The sequence below is a fragment of the Rhopilema esculentum genome, chromosome 17 (assembly GCF_057945365.1).
Source record: "Rhopilema esculentum isolate cy_ngs chromosome 17, ASM5794536v1, whole genome shotgun sequence".
Taxonomy (NCBI): Eukaryota; Metazoa; Cnidaria; class Scyphozoa; order Rhizostomeae; family Rhizostomatidae; genus Rhopilema; species Rhopilema esculentum.
Genome location: NC_142831.1, coordinates 5931805 through 5948970, shown reverse-complemented (window position 1 = coordinate 5948970; position 17166 = coordinate 5931805). Strand labels below are relative to the sequence as shown.

The 17166-nt window shown below is 36.1% G+C and overlaps 1 protein-coding gene across 2 annotated transcripts in view; it reads left to right on the top strand.

Moving 5' to 3' along the window:
* Positions 1 to 5154: 5154 nt before the first annotated feature.
* LOC135682741 (cGMP-inhibited 3',5'-cyclic phosphodiesterase 3A) overlaps positions 5155 to 17166 on the top strand; it is a 30612-nt gene continuing 18600 nt past the window's right edge. Inside the window, exon 1 of one of the 2 annotated variants that reach the window (XM_065197759.2) lies at positions 5155 to 6228. In XM_065197759.2, coding sequence (XP_065053831.2) covers positions 5338 to 6228 — 891 coding nt within the window. In that variant the 5' untranslated portion in view covers positions 5155 to 5337. Of the gene's footprint in view, positions 15778 to 17166 lie in introns of both variants that reach the window. The other variant, XM_065197767.2, reaches the window with a different exon arrangement.

The window sequence follows — 17166 nt, the reverse complement described above, 5'->3', positions numbered from 1 at the left end:
GCAAAAACTTTTCTCTATTAGGGGCCCTACAGCCGTTTTGGTCTTCCACCCCCCATGTTTCCTACGCCTATGGACACCAATTGATACTTGGGTATATTTTGGATAGGGGTGCTCTGTTATTGGTCTGTAACTTACTTACCCAATGAAAAATATAACTCTCGATATTTATGTAAAGCCTACCTTGGGTACCAGACTCACTCTATATAAAAAAGAGCTATATTGATTGACACTTATTCTATATAGAGTGAGTCTGGTAGCCAGGGTATGTACACTCAATCAAGCCTGCTTCAACAAATAGCCGAATACCTAGTTTCTTATTAAAAAATATATGCTATTTAGGTCGAGATAAGTTACAAGCAGAAAATGCAAATAAAACGTTTAATAATCGCTCTAAGATTGCTAAGAATTAGTATTCTCTTTCAGTTAGGCCAAACACTGGAAAACTTAGAGAGGATTTCTAAGTGCGTTTAGAGCGTTGTCAGCTTTGTAATTGCTAAGTTGTATCATTAATTTAGACGTGACAGTCTTCACCTTGCTGAGTCATAGCGCTGAAAATTTACATATTTACATGTTTTGTTTTATATCATTATTACACAGAATTGTTGTTACTATTTAGCATGGATCCTGATTACCAACAAGCTGTTTGATTTAATGACTCTTGCTAACTTTAAAATGCTGGGTTACATTTTTTTCCAAAAACCTAAATGACCCCAAAAACAATTTGCACCCAAATTGGACTCAAGAAAGTCCCTTAGCATCTCCATTTTAAAGTCTCGTTAGATGCAAAAACCTCCAAGGTGAAAATCTTTTTGGACTAAATGAAGGAAAAACTTGGTAAAAATATTTATTAGTACCGATCATACTTGAATTCATTCGACGTACAGCACAGGAAGTAGACTACATTGTTTATTTGCTAATATACTGGTTTTTAACCTATTTTCGTCTTTCATGGTTATTTTCCATTCTAAATTTTGATATTAACTCCACATTACTTGCCCTTTTTGATATTTATAACAGTTTCATAAAAAACATTGAACAAAACCTATTCACTTGCTGCATTCTACTTGATTTTCTAAAGCTTTCGACACTGTCAATCATGACAAACTATTATCTAAACTAAATTACTATAGATTTAGAGGAGTACCACATGACTGGTTTTACTTTATATTGACGATATTTCTAAAGCCTCCAAAATCTTAAACATTCATCTGTTTGCAGATGATACCAGCATTTTCTTTTCACATAAAAACCTCAAGGAAATGGAATCAATTGTTGATCATGAGATGACTAAAGTTTCGCAATGCCTTACTGCAAATAATTTATTGCTCAATGTATCTAAATCAAACTTTCTCTTAATTCTTTCTAAAAACAAAAAACGAAATCAACCATAATCAAAATATAATCCAAAAAGAATTTACTAAAAATGTTGGAGTAAATATAGACTCTTAACTGAATTGAAAAGGACATATAAAACAAGTTAAATTAAAATTATGTAAAAGCATTGGACTGCTTTCAAAACTAAGGCATTACATACCTCAAAACACTCTTAAAACTTATATAATGCACTCATTATGCCTCATGTTAATTATGGTTTTACGTGCCTACTCCTTAAATCTAGAAACGATTTTTATCTCCCTACGCAAAGCAAAGAGGACAATAAATTTTGCAAAAAGTGATCATTCGAAACCACTCTTTGAAAAACTTTATTTGCTTGATTTTGATAATGCATATAAATGCGAATTAGGAAAATTCATGTTTGACATTGACATAAGGCATTTCTTCTCTCTTCAGTAGCCTGTTCAAAAAAATCAGTGATGTACATCATCACAATACTCGTTAATCCTCTTTGGGTTTGTTCTCCCTTCCTTTTGGAGCTACAGACTATCGTCTAAAATTTATTTCTTATCAGGGTGTTAAATTTTGGAATTCTCTTCCTCTTGATTTGCGTAATTAAATAAACAAGCAAACTTTGAATAAGAACCTAGAAATATATCTCAAAAACATTCATAGGCCTTCAAATTGCATTTTTTGATTAATTTTTGAATTGCACTTCCTTTTCTCTCTCTTATCTATTCTCGTCTTTTATCCATTCTTGCTGTTACTGTTATTGATACAACTTCATGCATGCGTTTTTCCTTACATCTGTTTCTTTAAATATTGACAATGTAACTTTCAGAATCACAAAAAAGCGCGTAGCTCGAAAGCTCTTTTGAGTTATTTCTACATGTCCTTCAGTTTTTCAATTTTTCTTCCTAGCAATTTCATGTAAAATGTGCTTTTTAATCTTTAATCGTTTATGTTAGCATTATTGTATCACTTGTAATTATTTAGAATATACTGATAATAAATGTTAAAGTTCATGATTTTGTAATTCTGTTGGGGGTACTTTTCAAATGTTATTTGTATTTAATGCAACTTTTTTTTATCTGTTATACGTGAGTTACTTCAATAAATGAAACACAAGCAGCAAAAGATAACAAATTCGAAAGGTGGAACAGTTTGGCAATTTTGGCCAACATCAGTTATAGAATTCATTGGAAATTAATAAGAACGCTTAATTTTACGAACCTGTTTCATGCTTTTTTATATTCCATTTTATATTTTATTTCCCTTTATCACTCTTTATTGCCCTACTGCATTACACGAAAAGAGAAAAGTGTACAATCAATAATCTTACCCTGTTGAGGATTTGAAGTAAAGATGTTTACCCCTAAAAGATATTGGATAATGTAAGTAAAACATATATTTATAATGTCACATGAAACACGCTGTTTTCAAATTGGCTCTTAAGGCAACAAATTTATTTAGAGTAGCAAAGCAATGACATCACAAAAATATACAATAAAAATTTGGACACATGAGCAGAAAGATAACCTTTAAAAGCCTCTAAATGTACAGCATCAGCTAAATCTGTTGCAAATTGGCTGAAAATTGGCTGAGATATGCACAGTGAAATACCCAAGTTTTGCTGATAGATTAATGCTGTTTTGGTCCTTTTCATGAAATATATGAAGATATAGGGTAAAATTACAATGACTCAATGAGGCAAGGACCTGTGTTCATGTGACCATGTCTCAGGCAATCTGTAACGGATCTAAAAGATTTTGCCAATCTAGTCGTATTTCATGGTGTTCGTTCAGGTCATGTGTGCTAAGTTAAACAAATAGAATTACGTTTTCATGACGTCACTGTTACGACATTTTTTGGCTGAAATGCTTATTATGATAAAGGGACTGTAATTTTGCAAACTAATGTTATGCACAATAATGTTTATATAAAATAATTTATAATATACAAGAATATATAAAATATAAGAATATATAATATATAAGAATATATCATATATAAGGACAACTGTACGTACATGCATATATAGATTCAGTGTTCTGCTCATTAAGAAAAATCAGGGCATTTTTTAAGAATTTTCCACTGGTGGGGTATTTGAGAAAAGGGCATATAGATAAAGGCAGAATTTACAGATAAGCAGGCTTTCACAAATATTCTAGGGGAATCGTCTATAGAAGCAGCAGTTCCAGGGAAAAATGAATTGAGATTTGAAACCTGTTTAATGAAGATTTCATCCACCAATATCTCAAATAAAGTAAAAAGTAAAAAAGTCACCGAATCATAAGGGCACTTAAGTGGTTGGGCAAACATGTTACACTGTTGGGCCAATGAAAGGGGCTGGTGGGGAATTTCCCCACCACTTTATATGTTAAAAAATGCCCTGAGAAAAATCCTTGTTTTGGTACTGAAGTAAACAATTCACTGAAGCTTGTTGCAACAAAGCACAACTCTCGCATGCATTGTGGCTTTTACAAAATTTTACTGATAGATCAGAGCGGTAGAGAACGAATTCCACAAAGCAGCAACTAAAGACGAAGCAAAAAGAGAATCTTAGATACATAGATAAACACATCTATGACAAAGTGGTTGTGTGTGAAAGCCTTATAAAACCTGGTCGAAGGAAATGATAGCAACTTTCTTTGAACAAAAGAATATGAAGATCCAATACGAGAATCATGAGAATATTGAAGTAACAATTTCTAGCGGAGCAGCAAATTAATGCATTAATAATGAATAAGTGTCAAGATATATGCCAATGATGATCTAGGTGTTATTTCGTAACATATTGGACAAGCAGGTTACGTCACAGATAATAATTTTCGATAAGATTGAATTTTGTTCGCATAATCTGAAAGAACAACGTAAGAAACCTCTCGATGCACGAAATCAAGTAAATCTATCAAAGATAGGCTGTGATGTGACCTTAAGGTTTTATAAACATTTATTTTAGTTTAAATTTTTCATAACTATTGATTCATGTCAATTCTAAGTTTAAAAATTGGCAGCAAGGTCTTATGAACTAGATGGGGACAATGGCCCTTCCATTTCTCTTTTAGTTTCTTTGTTTTAAACAGCCCCCTTTTTAAGACTTTCCCTTCTAGTTGAGGTCCCATAAAAAGAGACATCGGCAGGCAGGCAGCATCTTGATTCTTAAAGATTGCTTTCTAGTTCTGAAAAAGCTCCATATTTCAAGAAAGAATTTGCGCGCCGTGTGATTTACTGGATACATAGGATAAGAAAAGAAAACAGACTCGTGTGTTGTACTGAACCCTACTGTTATGTGAATGGTACAACCTGACACGTACAAAATGATTTCAATGTATGAAATTCTCTTGAGGATTTCATGTCTCTAATGCTCGCATTATACATCTTATTCTTTTGTAGTAGAATAATCTTTGTCATGTGTTTTAGCTTTTTGAGTCAGTAGATCTTACTCAGAAAACTCTTGAAATATTTGCTCTTTTATCGTGCAAGGAAAGGACCTACCGAGCTTTGCACTCCCTGCTGCTTGTTGCGATGACGCTTATCAGGGGGGATAGTTGTCAATATTTTGCTTCATACCAGTTGCGTATACTGGATGATTCAAAGCCTTATTTCTCATCAAATTTAAAACATAGATATGATCATAAGTATATAGAGACTAAAATAAGATAACACAAAATTTCGATGCGAAAATTGAGTTGAAATGTAGCAAAATGATTGATTTCTCCTCTTGTTGTTTGGCAGTTTGTCCCCCGCAATCTAATGATAGCATGCAAAGTTTCAGGGGGTCGTGATTGTGCGGACCCCCTGTAAAGGGCCTATTGTTATTCTTAGATCCTAAGGAGTTGAACACAGCTCTGGAGTTGTAGTTGAGAACGGTAGATAACATGACTTTTGAAGTGCTGTAACTTTTGCATGGCTGGCAGTTTCTTTGAATTTCATTTCAAGGTCGGTTTAGCGTGCTGAAGAGATTTCGTTATCGTGGTTAGGCACAAGCTTTCGACAAAGATGGAGACTCGTAGATGTCGCGCTAACAACATGAATGGTGGGATGAACACGGCCATTATTGAAGAAGAAAAACACAAGTTTTCACAGACAAATAATTCGCGGCAAGATCTCTATACGACAGCTTTTGTTACGCCATTAAAAACATTTAAACAGAATGACCTCCCATGGCCTTTTACCGCAATCTACGGTAGTTTGCAAGAAGCAAAATGGTTTCGCTCAAAAAATGAAACTGGATTTGCTGTTTCCGCTGTTTGCATAGCGGCCATAATTTTCGGATCATTAACCGAAAGCACTTTGCTTGGTCTGCTGTTATTATTTCAATCAATTGCAGTAAAATTGATTCCTTATTCTCTGATAACCAGTATATTTTTCTGGACTGGTGCATTCATGCGAAAATTAAAATGCACTATATGGTGGAGATCTGTATTGTCCATGTCCTTCACAGCAGAGCTTCTTGCAGAGCTTAGTTCCAGATACTTCAGCCTAGGCGCCGCAAATTTAATTGGCCTAGCTTTTAGCTCAATTCTTTCTTTAGTATTAGGAATTGCAAAGCAAGAGTATGCGAGCACATCTTTCCTATTCTTAGTTGCAGCCACCAGATTTGTAGCACTTGGCTTGGTCCTTCAACATGCTGCAGATTTTCAGACCTTGTTTACTTATATTTCATGCTTCTTTGGGTTTTGCCTGGGATATGTACTCAAATCTTCAAACTCAGACATATATGAAGTTTCATCAGACAGTAATGATGTCCTCTTTGCTAACAAGATTCCCGTCATCAGAAAAAGAAGAGGTTCTAGTGTTGATTCGTCCGTTTCTGGTGTGAGCTCGTTCAGTGCCGCAGCTGCAAGCAGGAGACGAACCTCAATGCCCCTTCTTGGCCTGCCAAACAGAGTAAGTGCTGTTTTGTGCTGACTTATTTTGTTTTACAGTTTGTTTTTCTGATTGTTTGTTTTATTTCCAGAGAAAGTTTCTTTGTAATTAGTAGACAAATCATATCTTAGTTGCTTCAATTATCTGCATATGCCCAAGACTATGGTTTATTCATCGGCAACAAGGTTGAAAATCACACCAAGTAAAATTATTATCAAGATATCTTAAAGTCAGTTAACATTAATGGTTCTAAATTAGCAATTTGTCACTCAACAAAAGTTCTAGAAGGTTTTTCTACAGTTAATCCTTTCTACTAGCTTATGTGCTAGATAAAATGACATTTTATCAACCGACATACCAGTCTTCATAAATTCTTTAAATTTGAACATCTGCTTTGGTATGTAAAAGCAGTTTTGTTTTGTCTGGCTTTTATATTCAACCACTCAAACAACAAAGAACTTCTATCCTGGTCTGAATTTCTTCCTTTTCAAGATGTTTCTTCATTTGATATCATTTGTTTGATATAATTCTTCAAAAAAGCAATGCATGTGTGTAGGTATGTTTTCTAGCCAGCTATAACTTAATCTGTTGGAAATGTCTTCTAGATCAGAATTTGTAGTTAATGTTTATAAAGCCATGGAAAATTTCTTAACATTATTTGAAAAATTTGGAATTTGAATCATGCAAGTTGCAAATTAGAGGAGATCTTTATATTGCTATCAACAATGTTTTTGCATCAGCAGAATACTAAAACCAGATCCTCTTTGTGTTGGTCTTGTGTGTGATGAATAAGCAATTTTTTTAAAGCTTCAAGCAATTTGTTAGCCTCACAATACATGTACACAGCAGCATTGCACCTTGCAGAGTGCAAAATCCAGTCTTGCCACGTTTTTCATAATACTCAAACAATTCAATTTGCCTTGACTCATTCTTTGGTTCATGGTACCTGTTATTCCAAAGTATTGTACAATATCTGAAACAAGTTAAATTAAATCTTGTTTTATAGTTTATGAATAAGCAAGGTAGTCTATTGTTAAACTTCTCCAGATTTCAATAAAAAGATAATACCAATTTCAATGTTTGTGAAGAAGATTTTCTTTTTCTGTTATTCATGATAATTTTTCATTGAAAAGATACGATGCAATAGAAATGCATGTGAAAAAGTGGTTTCTAGTGAGACTATCTTTATAATGTTTTCAAATTGTTTATATGAACAGGTTATTGGGGAATCTGGACAACAGTTGAATGTTTTAAAATTGAAAATTGATATTTTAAAATTAGTTAAACAAGTAATGTTGGGTTGGTTTCTCTTATCAAGGAGACAGGTTGAAAGTTATATAACCTAATGAATGACCTTGTTATAGAAAGTTATTCAGGATAAATATACATCTATTAATCATTAGTTGTCTGTTTAAGCTCTTAAAATAGTTTAGCAAAAAATTTTTCATTTTTATATATCATGTATATTTTTTTTATTATTTATTTTTCTTTCATTTTTTCACTACAAGAATACCTATAAATGAAATTTTTTGGTTTGAGCCAATATCATCAGCACTGGCAATGAAGCAATGGTCTGCCTATACTTGAAATAGGTTTTATGTCTTGACCTTTTTTAAGCCCTTCTAGGTCTCATTGAGCACTCAGTAAAAGAGTTAAGAAAGAAAATCAAAGTTTTAAAAGGACAATTTACTATATACAATTTTAAAAATAAATTTCATAACTTTATAGGCATTTTTAGAAATTTAAATGCTGTCCTAGGAATTAGCTTCAATTATGTAAATGCATTATTTATTTTTGTTGCTAAAAATATTAAGTTACATAAAAAATTAGGTTAATAATGAAAACAAACTCAGGTGTAGAACCATTTACATGATTTGGATGAGGGGCATTTACAGAGAAATATAAATGACACAAGCCTTGATGTAACTCCTGCCCAGGATCTCCTAAGATGCTCTTATAAGTTAAGATTCCATACTTGCTGCCCACATAGAGTGATATAATGGTGATTTGTTAAGCTTTTTCACTGGGGTCCCACTATGATATTTCTTTTTGTGGTTACAGGTACCAAAATATCTATTTTAGCAAGTTACAACAAATATTCATAAACATCAATTTGACCAAGTCAAGTCTTTATCTTAGATTGTGACCATAATTTTAAAAAACAATCAATACCTGAATGCTTTTTATTGATTCAAGTTATGCTCAATCAAAGTTGTATGAGAACAGTCAGTTTGAAGCTGGTGGCTTTTATGCTGTTGTTGTTATTTATGTTCAAGTTAATTTTCCTTCTATTGCATGAATAGTTTAAACCCTGGGGATTCTGTTGCCATGGTGTTATGATTTTTGAATATGCAATGCATGAATTTCCATTTCAAGAAAATTAGGGGAGCAAGACAATCAAGATTCATACATATATGAATCTGTTGTCCTTATCTTTATTATCCAGAGAATCCTCATTTCATTAAAGCAAGGCTGTCTACTCTTTTAGGATATTTAGTTAGAATACATCCCCATAGTCACCTGTATTTGTGTGCTAGTCAGCCATGTTCTTGCAGCTTTTGCCAGTTGTGGCCCTTTTCTTTGACATTTTTAAATTAACTTCTTACATGAGTTTTTTCTTTGAAATTTGTCAATGATTCTTCAAGTTAGATTTCATCATTTTGTTTTAGTTGCAAAAGACTTATTTGGTCAACATACACACGTGCAACATACATTTATATATTTAATGCTTCTAAGACTTCTAAGATAGCAAAAATTTGTTGATGTTCTTGACTTTCTGATAATTGCAAGGTGCTTGCGAATGTTTTGAATTTAGGTACTAAATATCAATCAATAGATTTAGTTTTAGGTTTAGACCTAGAAGATATCCTAGGGTGCCATGCTTGAATCTGTTTCATATATTCTGCATTTTCCTCTGTTCATAGAAACATTGTTTACTACCAAACACTTTGCATTGTTATTCATTACCAGTGCTCATTGTCATACAAAATGGGAATTTGAACAATCAAGATGGACTCAAGAAAAATAGGGACAAGTTTTTCTTCAGTCATTTTTGCCAATAAAATGTGTTTGCCAACTTTAAGTTCATGTCATACCTTACATAGACTTATGAATAGATTTTGTTCATACCAGACCTTTTCAGTGAAGTGACCAATAGACCTGTCAAGGGGTGCTGGAGCATTTCTCTTTTCTCATTTCTCTAAGGTCAAAAAATTTAACAATTCTCTTTTTTCCCTTTTTCTCAACACTTTGCTGCTCTTTCCTACAGCTCTTCTATCATTCCTGCTTCCTAAAGCCTAGTTGCGTTCGGAATCTCAGTGTAATATTTTCATCCATGTTCCCACAATGGGCACCAGTGTCTCTATCATTTAATATCAGTGTAGACATGAGAGTTTTTTGCTGAATCAAAACTAAAATTTCAACTAGAAACACATCATGAGTTATCCATTAAGAGCAATTTCCCACCACTGAAATCTAATTTAGCAAAGCTAGACAAAAGAAACACAAATCTTGTATTGCTTTCATAGACTCAAAACATCATTTACATGTTTCCATCTCCCCTTTTGAAAAATGCTGTTTTATGCGAAGAGGTTTGACGTGGTCCATGGATTCACTTCAGATAGCCATGATATTTAACTTTCAAAAATGAGGGGTATGGTGTTGATCTTTCTTTACCGGAAACCGTTAATTTTTTTCAAAACAGCACTTAAGCAACTGGGTGTTCTAAGAAGGTTTAACACGGATTGTAGCCATTATGTGCATCTATTTTCTCCATTCTCTATAATTCCATTCTTATTTATTTTATTACTTCTGTTCTAATGTAATGGTTTCGAATTTGTTAGAAAATTTTTCTGAAGCTAAATATATGTTCCCATTAACTTTTGCTCATTGTCTCATTCTGTCAAGACGGGCCGGGGATGGCATCATCGTATTATTTATCTCCCATCGTGTTCCTTGCGTTACTGTCATCCTCCCGCGCAGCTACTGTCCAGTGTCTTCGCAGCTTCGTAGTTAGTGTCAGCAGGTTCAGAATCAGACGTTTACAAAACGGAGCAATCAGATAATTTAAACTCTCTGTTGGTAATGTGGCTAGTCTCATTTCTCGTAAAACATTCTAGATTTTCAATTTAGAAATTTGCCCATGAAGTATTAATCAAAGAGGCAATTCGTCTTGTGTATTGTAATTTTGTTGTTAGTTGGAAGAGTACATCAATATTTGAAGAGAGAAATTTGACAGTATGTAAACTAAGGAAGAATACATACCTGTTGCTATGTTTATTTAGGTTGTGATGTTTGGATTGTAGAACCAAGAACACATGTGCGTGCTCTCACGCAAGGACATTCGCGCATCAAGTATACATACAGCTTCTTTATACACGTATAAATATCGTCATTTGTTCTTGTGCTTTATTTTGCAGTTCTGTGGAAAGCCGAGAGCTCGGATTGTAGCCTCAGAAAGGAGGGACTGTATCAGAAACCGTATATGTTTCTATAACTACCGAAAATAGTTTTAAAGGCACTGAGAAGCTATGCTTATCGAGCAGTGTTCTGGTTCTTCCTCTCAATATGTACTTCACCTTGAATAACACAAAGCTTGCGTCTCTCAGCACTGAAAGGGCTTTAGCCCCCTCCCCCAATTAATTTCCAGCAGCACTTTAGAAAATCTTGGAGAGTATGTTCATCTCAAGGTCTTTGCACATTGAAGATAATTCAGCCCCTTGAAGGCTTAGAGCTCATTTTAGATATCCGCGTCCTTCTACTCTTTAACAGCGGTTGCAGTCTAGTAGTAAGATCACCCATAGTAGTAGTAAGTACAATTCATCAAGTAGTAAGATCACCCTTTCTACTGAAAATTCATCTTGCTAAAAAGTGGGTATATTGTCAGGAAATGTGTTCACGAGATGCACTGACATTTTATTTGCGAATTTCAAACCCCAACCTCTTTATGGCTTAAATGACGTCTTGCGCTTACTTTTAAGTCCCCAGCTCCTCTTAGTTAGCCCCCACTGCTAATTATGGCCACCATGTTCTTATTTAGATCTGGTGGTATGCAGTCATTTTTCAAACGGGTCTCTAGTACAATTTAGTTGAAAACTGTCGGACAGATCAGCAGCGAGGCTTTGAATTGGCCAGCAAGCAAGTCCACAATCTGGCTTCTGATCAGTGGCGATGCCAAGGGGTGGTACGGGGGGTAATTACCCCCCCCCCAACTTTTGTCGAAACATATTTCGTCTAAAAACGGATTAAAAAGCACTGGTAGGGGTAGATCATATTTCCTAAGGAAATCTGACCTGATACAAAGCACTGACACGAGGCAGATAGGGCGTGGTCTCACGGGCAACACCCATTACCCTCCCACTCTGCAGTAGCTGGCGCCGCCACTGTTTCTAAGGCTGAAAAACCCTTTCGCAGCGCAAATTATTTGCACAACATTTTGCAGCTCTTTGAGAATATCTTCTATCTTAAGGGTCAGGAGTGAGAGCACTAAGAATGAAATCCCCATCAAGTGTTTATTTAACATCTGAACTCTTCAAGTGTGTTTTAGCTTATAAAGGTGAAGTGGGATCTGCCTTGAAAACTCCATATTCTACGCATCTGTTTGTTTATTAGCTTGTAACATACTCTTTTTTATGTCGACCAGTCTACGCTTAAAATGTATACTCAATAAGAAGGATCCCACCCTTTCTCCAACTTTTCACTGATGGTATTGCTTTGCTTATGCTGTTACCTCTCCTATTCTGTTAAACTTTTTGCTGTCTGTAAAGCTGTATTTTACCTTTTACCTTCTAAAAACTTTTGAAGCTACCGAGTAAATCTTTCTAAATTTATAAATGCAATGTTGCAGACAAAGAGACTGCAATTTGTAACACGCTTTTTTTGCCTGATGCTCCTCAGTAGTATGAATCGCTTGACAAGTAAACAGAGTTGAACAGAAATTTATATCCAGCTGCACGAGGCTGAATAACATGGTTCTTTATTTCGACCAATCGTCTGTCACTAAGCCCTCACATGGCCGTAGAGTCAAGTGTAAAAACCAATTCCTGTGTCTACTCGACAAAAGCATTCAATCAAAAGCTATAATTTTTCTGCGAATCAAAATGTTCATCACTGTATGTTTTGGCGCCCTATAGATTTTCGAGGAAGTTGCCTATGGCTGTTCAAGTTTATCTGGATTCAAGAAAGGCCCTCTGAGGTAGTTGAAGCTTGATTTACTAGAGTATTTGCTATCAATTCTCTTTTACGGTTCCAACTAGAGAGAGTTAGTGAAGTTTTGTCGAATCTGATGGTCGCGTCATTTGGCACAGTTTTATATGCCTTTGCTGGGATTGAAGTTTTCATATATGACTATTTTGCCTCTGTGTAGAAAATCGCATTTGTTGGTATTTATTTGTGTTGCTGGCGATGGGCAGGAAATGCTACTTTAGCGGTATTCTTTTTTGTAAAGTTTTATTTCTAATTTATACAGTTTTATTTCTAAGTTTAAATCTTTTATGTCATTTTTAATGGGATGAAGTACCAGGCGAATTGTAAATTTCCACGCCATTTTACACAGGTCAATTATTACCTCTCCCTGCTAGTTTCATTTCGAAAGCGACTAACGTAAGACTTCGTTATGGCTCAGTTTCGTGGCGTATCACAACAAAGGCAAGAAAATTGTGGTTCCGTGACCGCGTAGAAGGCCATTGGAAACCATTATATGCAAGTCCTAACACTTGGACCGTGCCCTGTTATTTTTTTATAATTAGGGTTTGGCTCTTAGGCAAAAGAAGTGGTGGGAAATTCCATTGGATCTGAAATGCCAAGTCTTTGTTTGCGCTATCATTGCTTAAACCTTGCTGAAGCTGCAGAATCAACCACTTTGATTTTTTCGTCTTTTGACTTGCGACAAGCTTTGTTTTTCGCCCAGTTGCTTTGGTGTACTGCTCAACGTTACTTACTTCACGTTGCAGCAACACAGTTATCGTTGGCTCAAAAAATCTTCATTTCACAGGCCGGGTTCCTCTTTTTGCAGTAAGAGGGATATAGTTGATGTCGCTAGAGTCATCCGTCTGTGTTCTTAACGCTTCTTGTACGGATAGAGTTCTTGAAAAATGGCAAAGTGATTTTCAGAAGTGCTCGAAGAGGATAGGTCAACTGCATTTTGCAAACAGATTGTCATTAACTGCCAGTATAAATCGCCGTCAATTGGAGGCCTAACTAACTAAAAAATCAACACGATGCCTTTGAATTTCCTGGTAGGGTTTCTTATTTGCGGATTCCATTAGTGAATAAGCCATTTAGATTTTTCCTTTATTGTTTTTCGTAATGGTTAGAATAGAGCCCTGGCTGCGGGACTTGTTTGCCATTTTTCAAATCCGAGAGGACTTTAGCTTAAGCCACAGGCGCAAATAACCGTCTTATATTATACGAGTGAGAAGCTACCTCACTGTTCCTAAGTGCCAACTCGGTGTTTCTATATCCAGAGGGAGCTTGGGGGTTCTCACCCAATTTTTGGCAAGTGATGGCCTAAATGAAAGTGATACCTTTTACAAGGTGCTTCACGCATCGTCGTTTGTCTCAGAATTCCTCAAGCCTTTCGAAATATTGTGAGTTTGAATGCAAGTGCATGGAACAAGCTACCCAATTATCAATTGTTTGCAGCGATAAAAATATTCATAATTGGAATTTGTCGTTAGTAGTACACATCCCTTAACTGTTCCTGTCTTCTACATGTAGGTTCCTTATAAGGTCTTTCCTTATATAAGAAGCGTATAATCAATTAAACACCTGCTGACTAAAGGTTCAATGATTTTCCGCACAGTAGACAAGCTTTCTAGCCTCCGGGCCATCGACCTATCCGGGCCATATACAAGTATTCTAGACTCCGGGTCATCGACCTATCCGGGTCATCGACCTAGCCGGGCCATCGACCTATCCGGGCCATCGACCTATCCGGGCCATTGACCTATCCGGGCCGTATACAAGCTTTCTAGCCTTTAGAATCCGGGCTTACTTTGAACCTTTCTTCCTTGGAGTTGTTATTTTTGTAGAACATTTGTGGATTTTGGTATGTGATGATTTGGGTAGAAGGTAACAAGGGAGCGTGCCCGTATTTTTCTTGGTACAATATTTCCCCTTCAAAGTCCCAGCCTATTTTAAAAGCCCCTCAATAAGCGCCAAACGGGAATTTCGGAACCTCGGTATAAATCCGAACTCTACTGAGCTCCGAGGCCTTTTTAAGAATTAAACGACCTTTTTTCCGAAATAGAAAATACAGGGTCTTGACAGCCTTCACAGTGTTAAAGGGGTATAAGGGTAAAATCCCAGGCAGTCATTCTCAGTTTTAAAGACAAAGCATTGCATTTGTTTGGTGATAAAACTTAAGGTAGATGATTTGGACAAATTGAAAAGTTTGATGGGGAATCTATAAATACGACCCTCTGCTTGGTTGCTTGAAACACTATGTATACTTTCGTAAAGCTTCCTTCATCGATGTCTTGCTATGAAACTAGCAATCTAAAAGCCTAAAGAGCGCGCCCTCTAAAATGCGCCTTCTTGACGCCTTCTGTCCTGTTTCACCCTCTGTCCACTGTTCCTGTTTGTCGTAGTTTCGTTTAGGACAAAACAAGAGTGGTACCCTGACCTAACTTTGTCTTTTAAACCATCAGATCTTTAAATCTAGCCCTGTCTTTTGCTGCCGCTGCACAGTAGCATAGTTATGACGAAATCTATCCTGCCCTTTCAGCTTGAGGATTTTTATTAACACCTTACAAATGTCAAGTCATTCTTCTCACTTGTGCAAAAATCTATCCTGTATAGGGATGCAATGTTTGGGGAAGAGCAGCGGGCTAGAACCCCTTAGAAGCTCAAATTGTTGGAAGGTTTCGGGAATTTTGCAACTTTGTCAGAAGTTTTAGGAACTTCTACGGCGCCCCTGATCCAACAGAAACCTTTTTCTAGGGATGATGAGATTTTAAGTAGATGAAGCTCATAACGTTTTGGTTTTGTCCTTGCAAGGTCGATTTTACATTTTTTCCTGGATACAATTGTCTATCATTCGACGCGGATAATTCGAAGCGGAGAAACTTATGAGTACTTCAGTCAAAGAGACACGACCCCCCGTCACAATCACGCTCATAAAATATTGAAAAACAATTATTTTGCGAAAGAGGCAGCTGCTATGATCGATAACTCTGCTATAAGCTGCTAAGGATAGGATACCTTCGAAGTTACTCGACTGCAGTTTAGGCCACCATCAAATCAGATCTTCAGGAAAGATGTCCTAGGCCATTTCCCCTGCAAATTGTCGTGTAGTGGGGGAATGCGGCCGAAAACGTCATTTTTGTCGTATCTGTTGAAGGACCCTCGGTCAGAATGAACTCGTCAGTGCAAGCAGAACGCGCTTGTCAAATCCAAATGAGATCGAAGGGTTACGACAAAAGTTCATGCTCTAACTTGCGGTCTTTGAGGCTTGAGACGCACATGAAAAGTCGACTTACTGATAAAACCACTCAGACCGAACGAAGCCGAAAACTCCGATGGTCCGGTAGAATTTTCAGGTCCTTCAAAAAGAGAAAATCAAGTATTGAGGTAAGCTACGTTGTAAGACGAATTTCCGGTGTTTTTGCCTATATTTGCTTGCTGTGTGTTTCCGGACTCGTGGCGAGATGTGTAGAAGAAAGATATACGCAGAAGAACGTAGAATATGTCTTTTATGAAATACACCATGTAGAAGCGGTTATAGGCAAAATAAACAAGCCAGCAAATGTTGGAAATCAATTTAGTAGTGCTAGCCATGACTTCGTAAATGTAAAAGCCAGTTGGAGATCGCAAATGGAGATTTTCGCTCAGTATCTAATGCATGTTTTGATGTTTTTATGGTAGCAGATTTGCAAATTGTTTTTATTGGATAGCTACAGAATTGGGGGATTAAAATGCTTTGTCCTCGTTGGTTCGAAGCGCACTGTTGCGTGGACACTTGTCGTTAATGGCATGTTATTGCGAGTTAATTCCCTTCATAATAAACTCTAGATATTAGTAATTGAGGAACAGGAAGCTGCTTTGTTAGACGAGGAGATGCTTTTGTTTGGATAATTTAAGGTTGTATTTGAGTAGTAAGAAACCTGCTTGGTTGATAATCATTACTCAGAAACTGGCCTCTTTGTAGACGTATCTCACAAGCAAGGCATGAAATACTCTGTAGCATTGAAGTTCTTCTTTGGTCGATTCAGACTCGATAACTCAAGAAAATTTCCTTGTTGTAGAGCGAAGAATTATCTGTTCCATATATTTTTTGGAGTGCATTGTCGAAAAATCAGTTTTAATGTCAATGTTTAGAGTTATAGAAAAGATTGGTGTTTGTTTGAAGAATATTCCAAGGGAAGCAAATGTTTGTAACGTACTCTAGATTCCATAAAATTAATTTATTCACCTTACTTGTCAAGTTTAGATTTAGTTTCTTCAGGCTGTCTGACTTTTATGGTTGACTTTGATGCAGGAACGACCAAGGGGCGAGGGGAGGGGCAAGCTTGAGTAGAAGGGCATTTGAAAAATAGTTCTCAGCTACCAACAATTTTTTTCTAACTGTCATTTTGTTTCGACCTTCTGTAGATATCTTAAAAAACCGGCTAACTTTTGGCATAAGAAATTTCTTTACAAATTTCGAAAAATGTCGTCACGAATAAGGCAGTACAGTCAGAAATTACGAGTCTTTTTCCCCCCTTGTCCCTCCTCTCTCTGGCAACAGGGGCGGTTGACTCCCACACTTCTCTCTGGCGTCCCTGTTCTAAACATCCATGTAGTAAAAACATCTACTAGTAGCGTTTGCTCTTCCCTAAGTAGACGAAGGAGTTTTTGATCTAAATCAGTATCTTTCAACCATCTTGCTTTGGTTAACCGATCTTTTCTACATGTAGCATTCTTTGAAACCGGAGCTGAATATCTAGGAATCAAGCAGACGAGAATTCTTCTCTTGCAAAA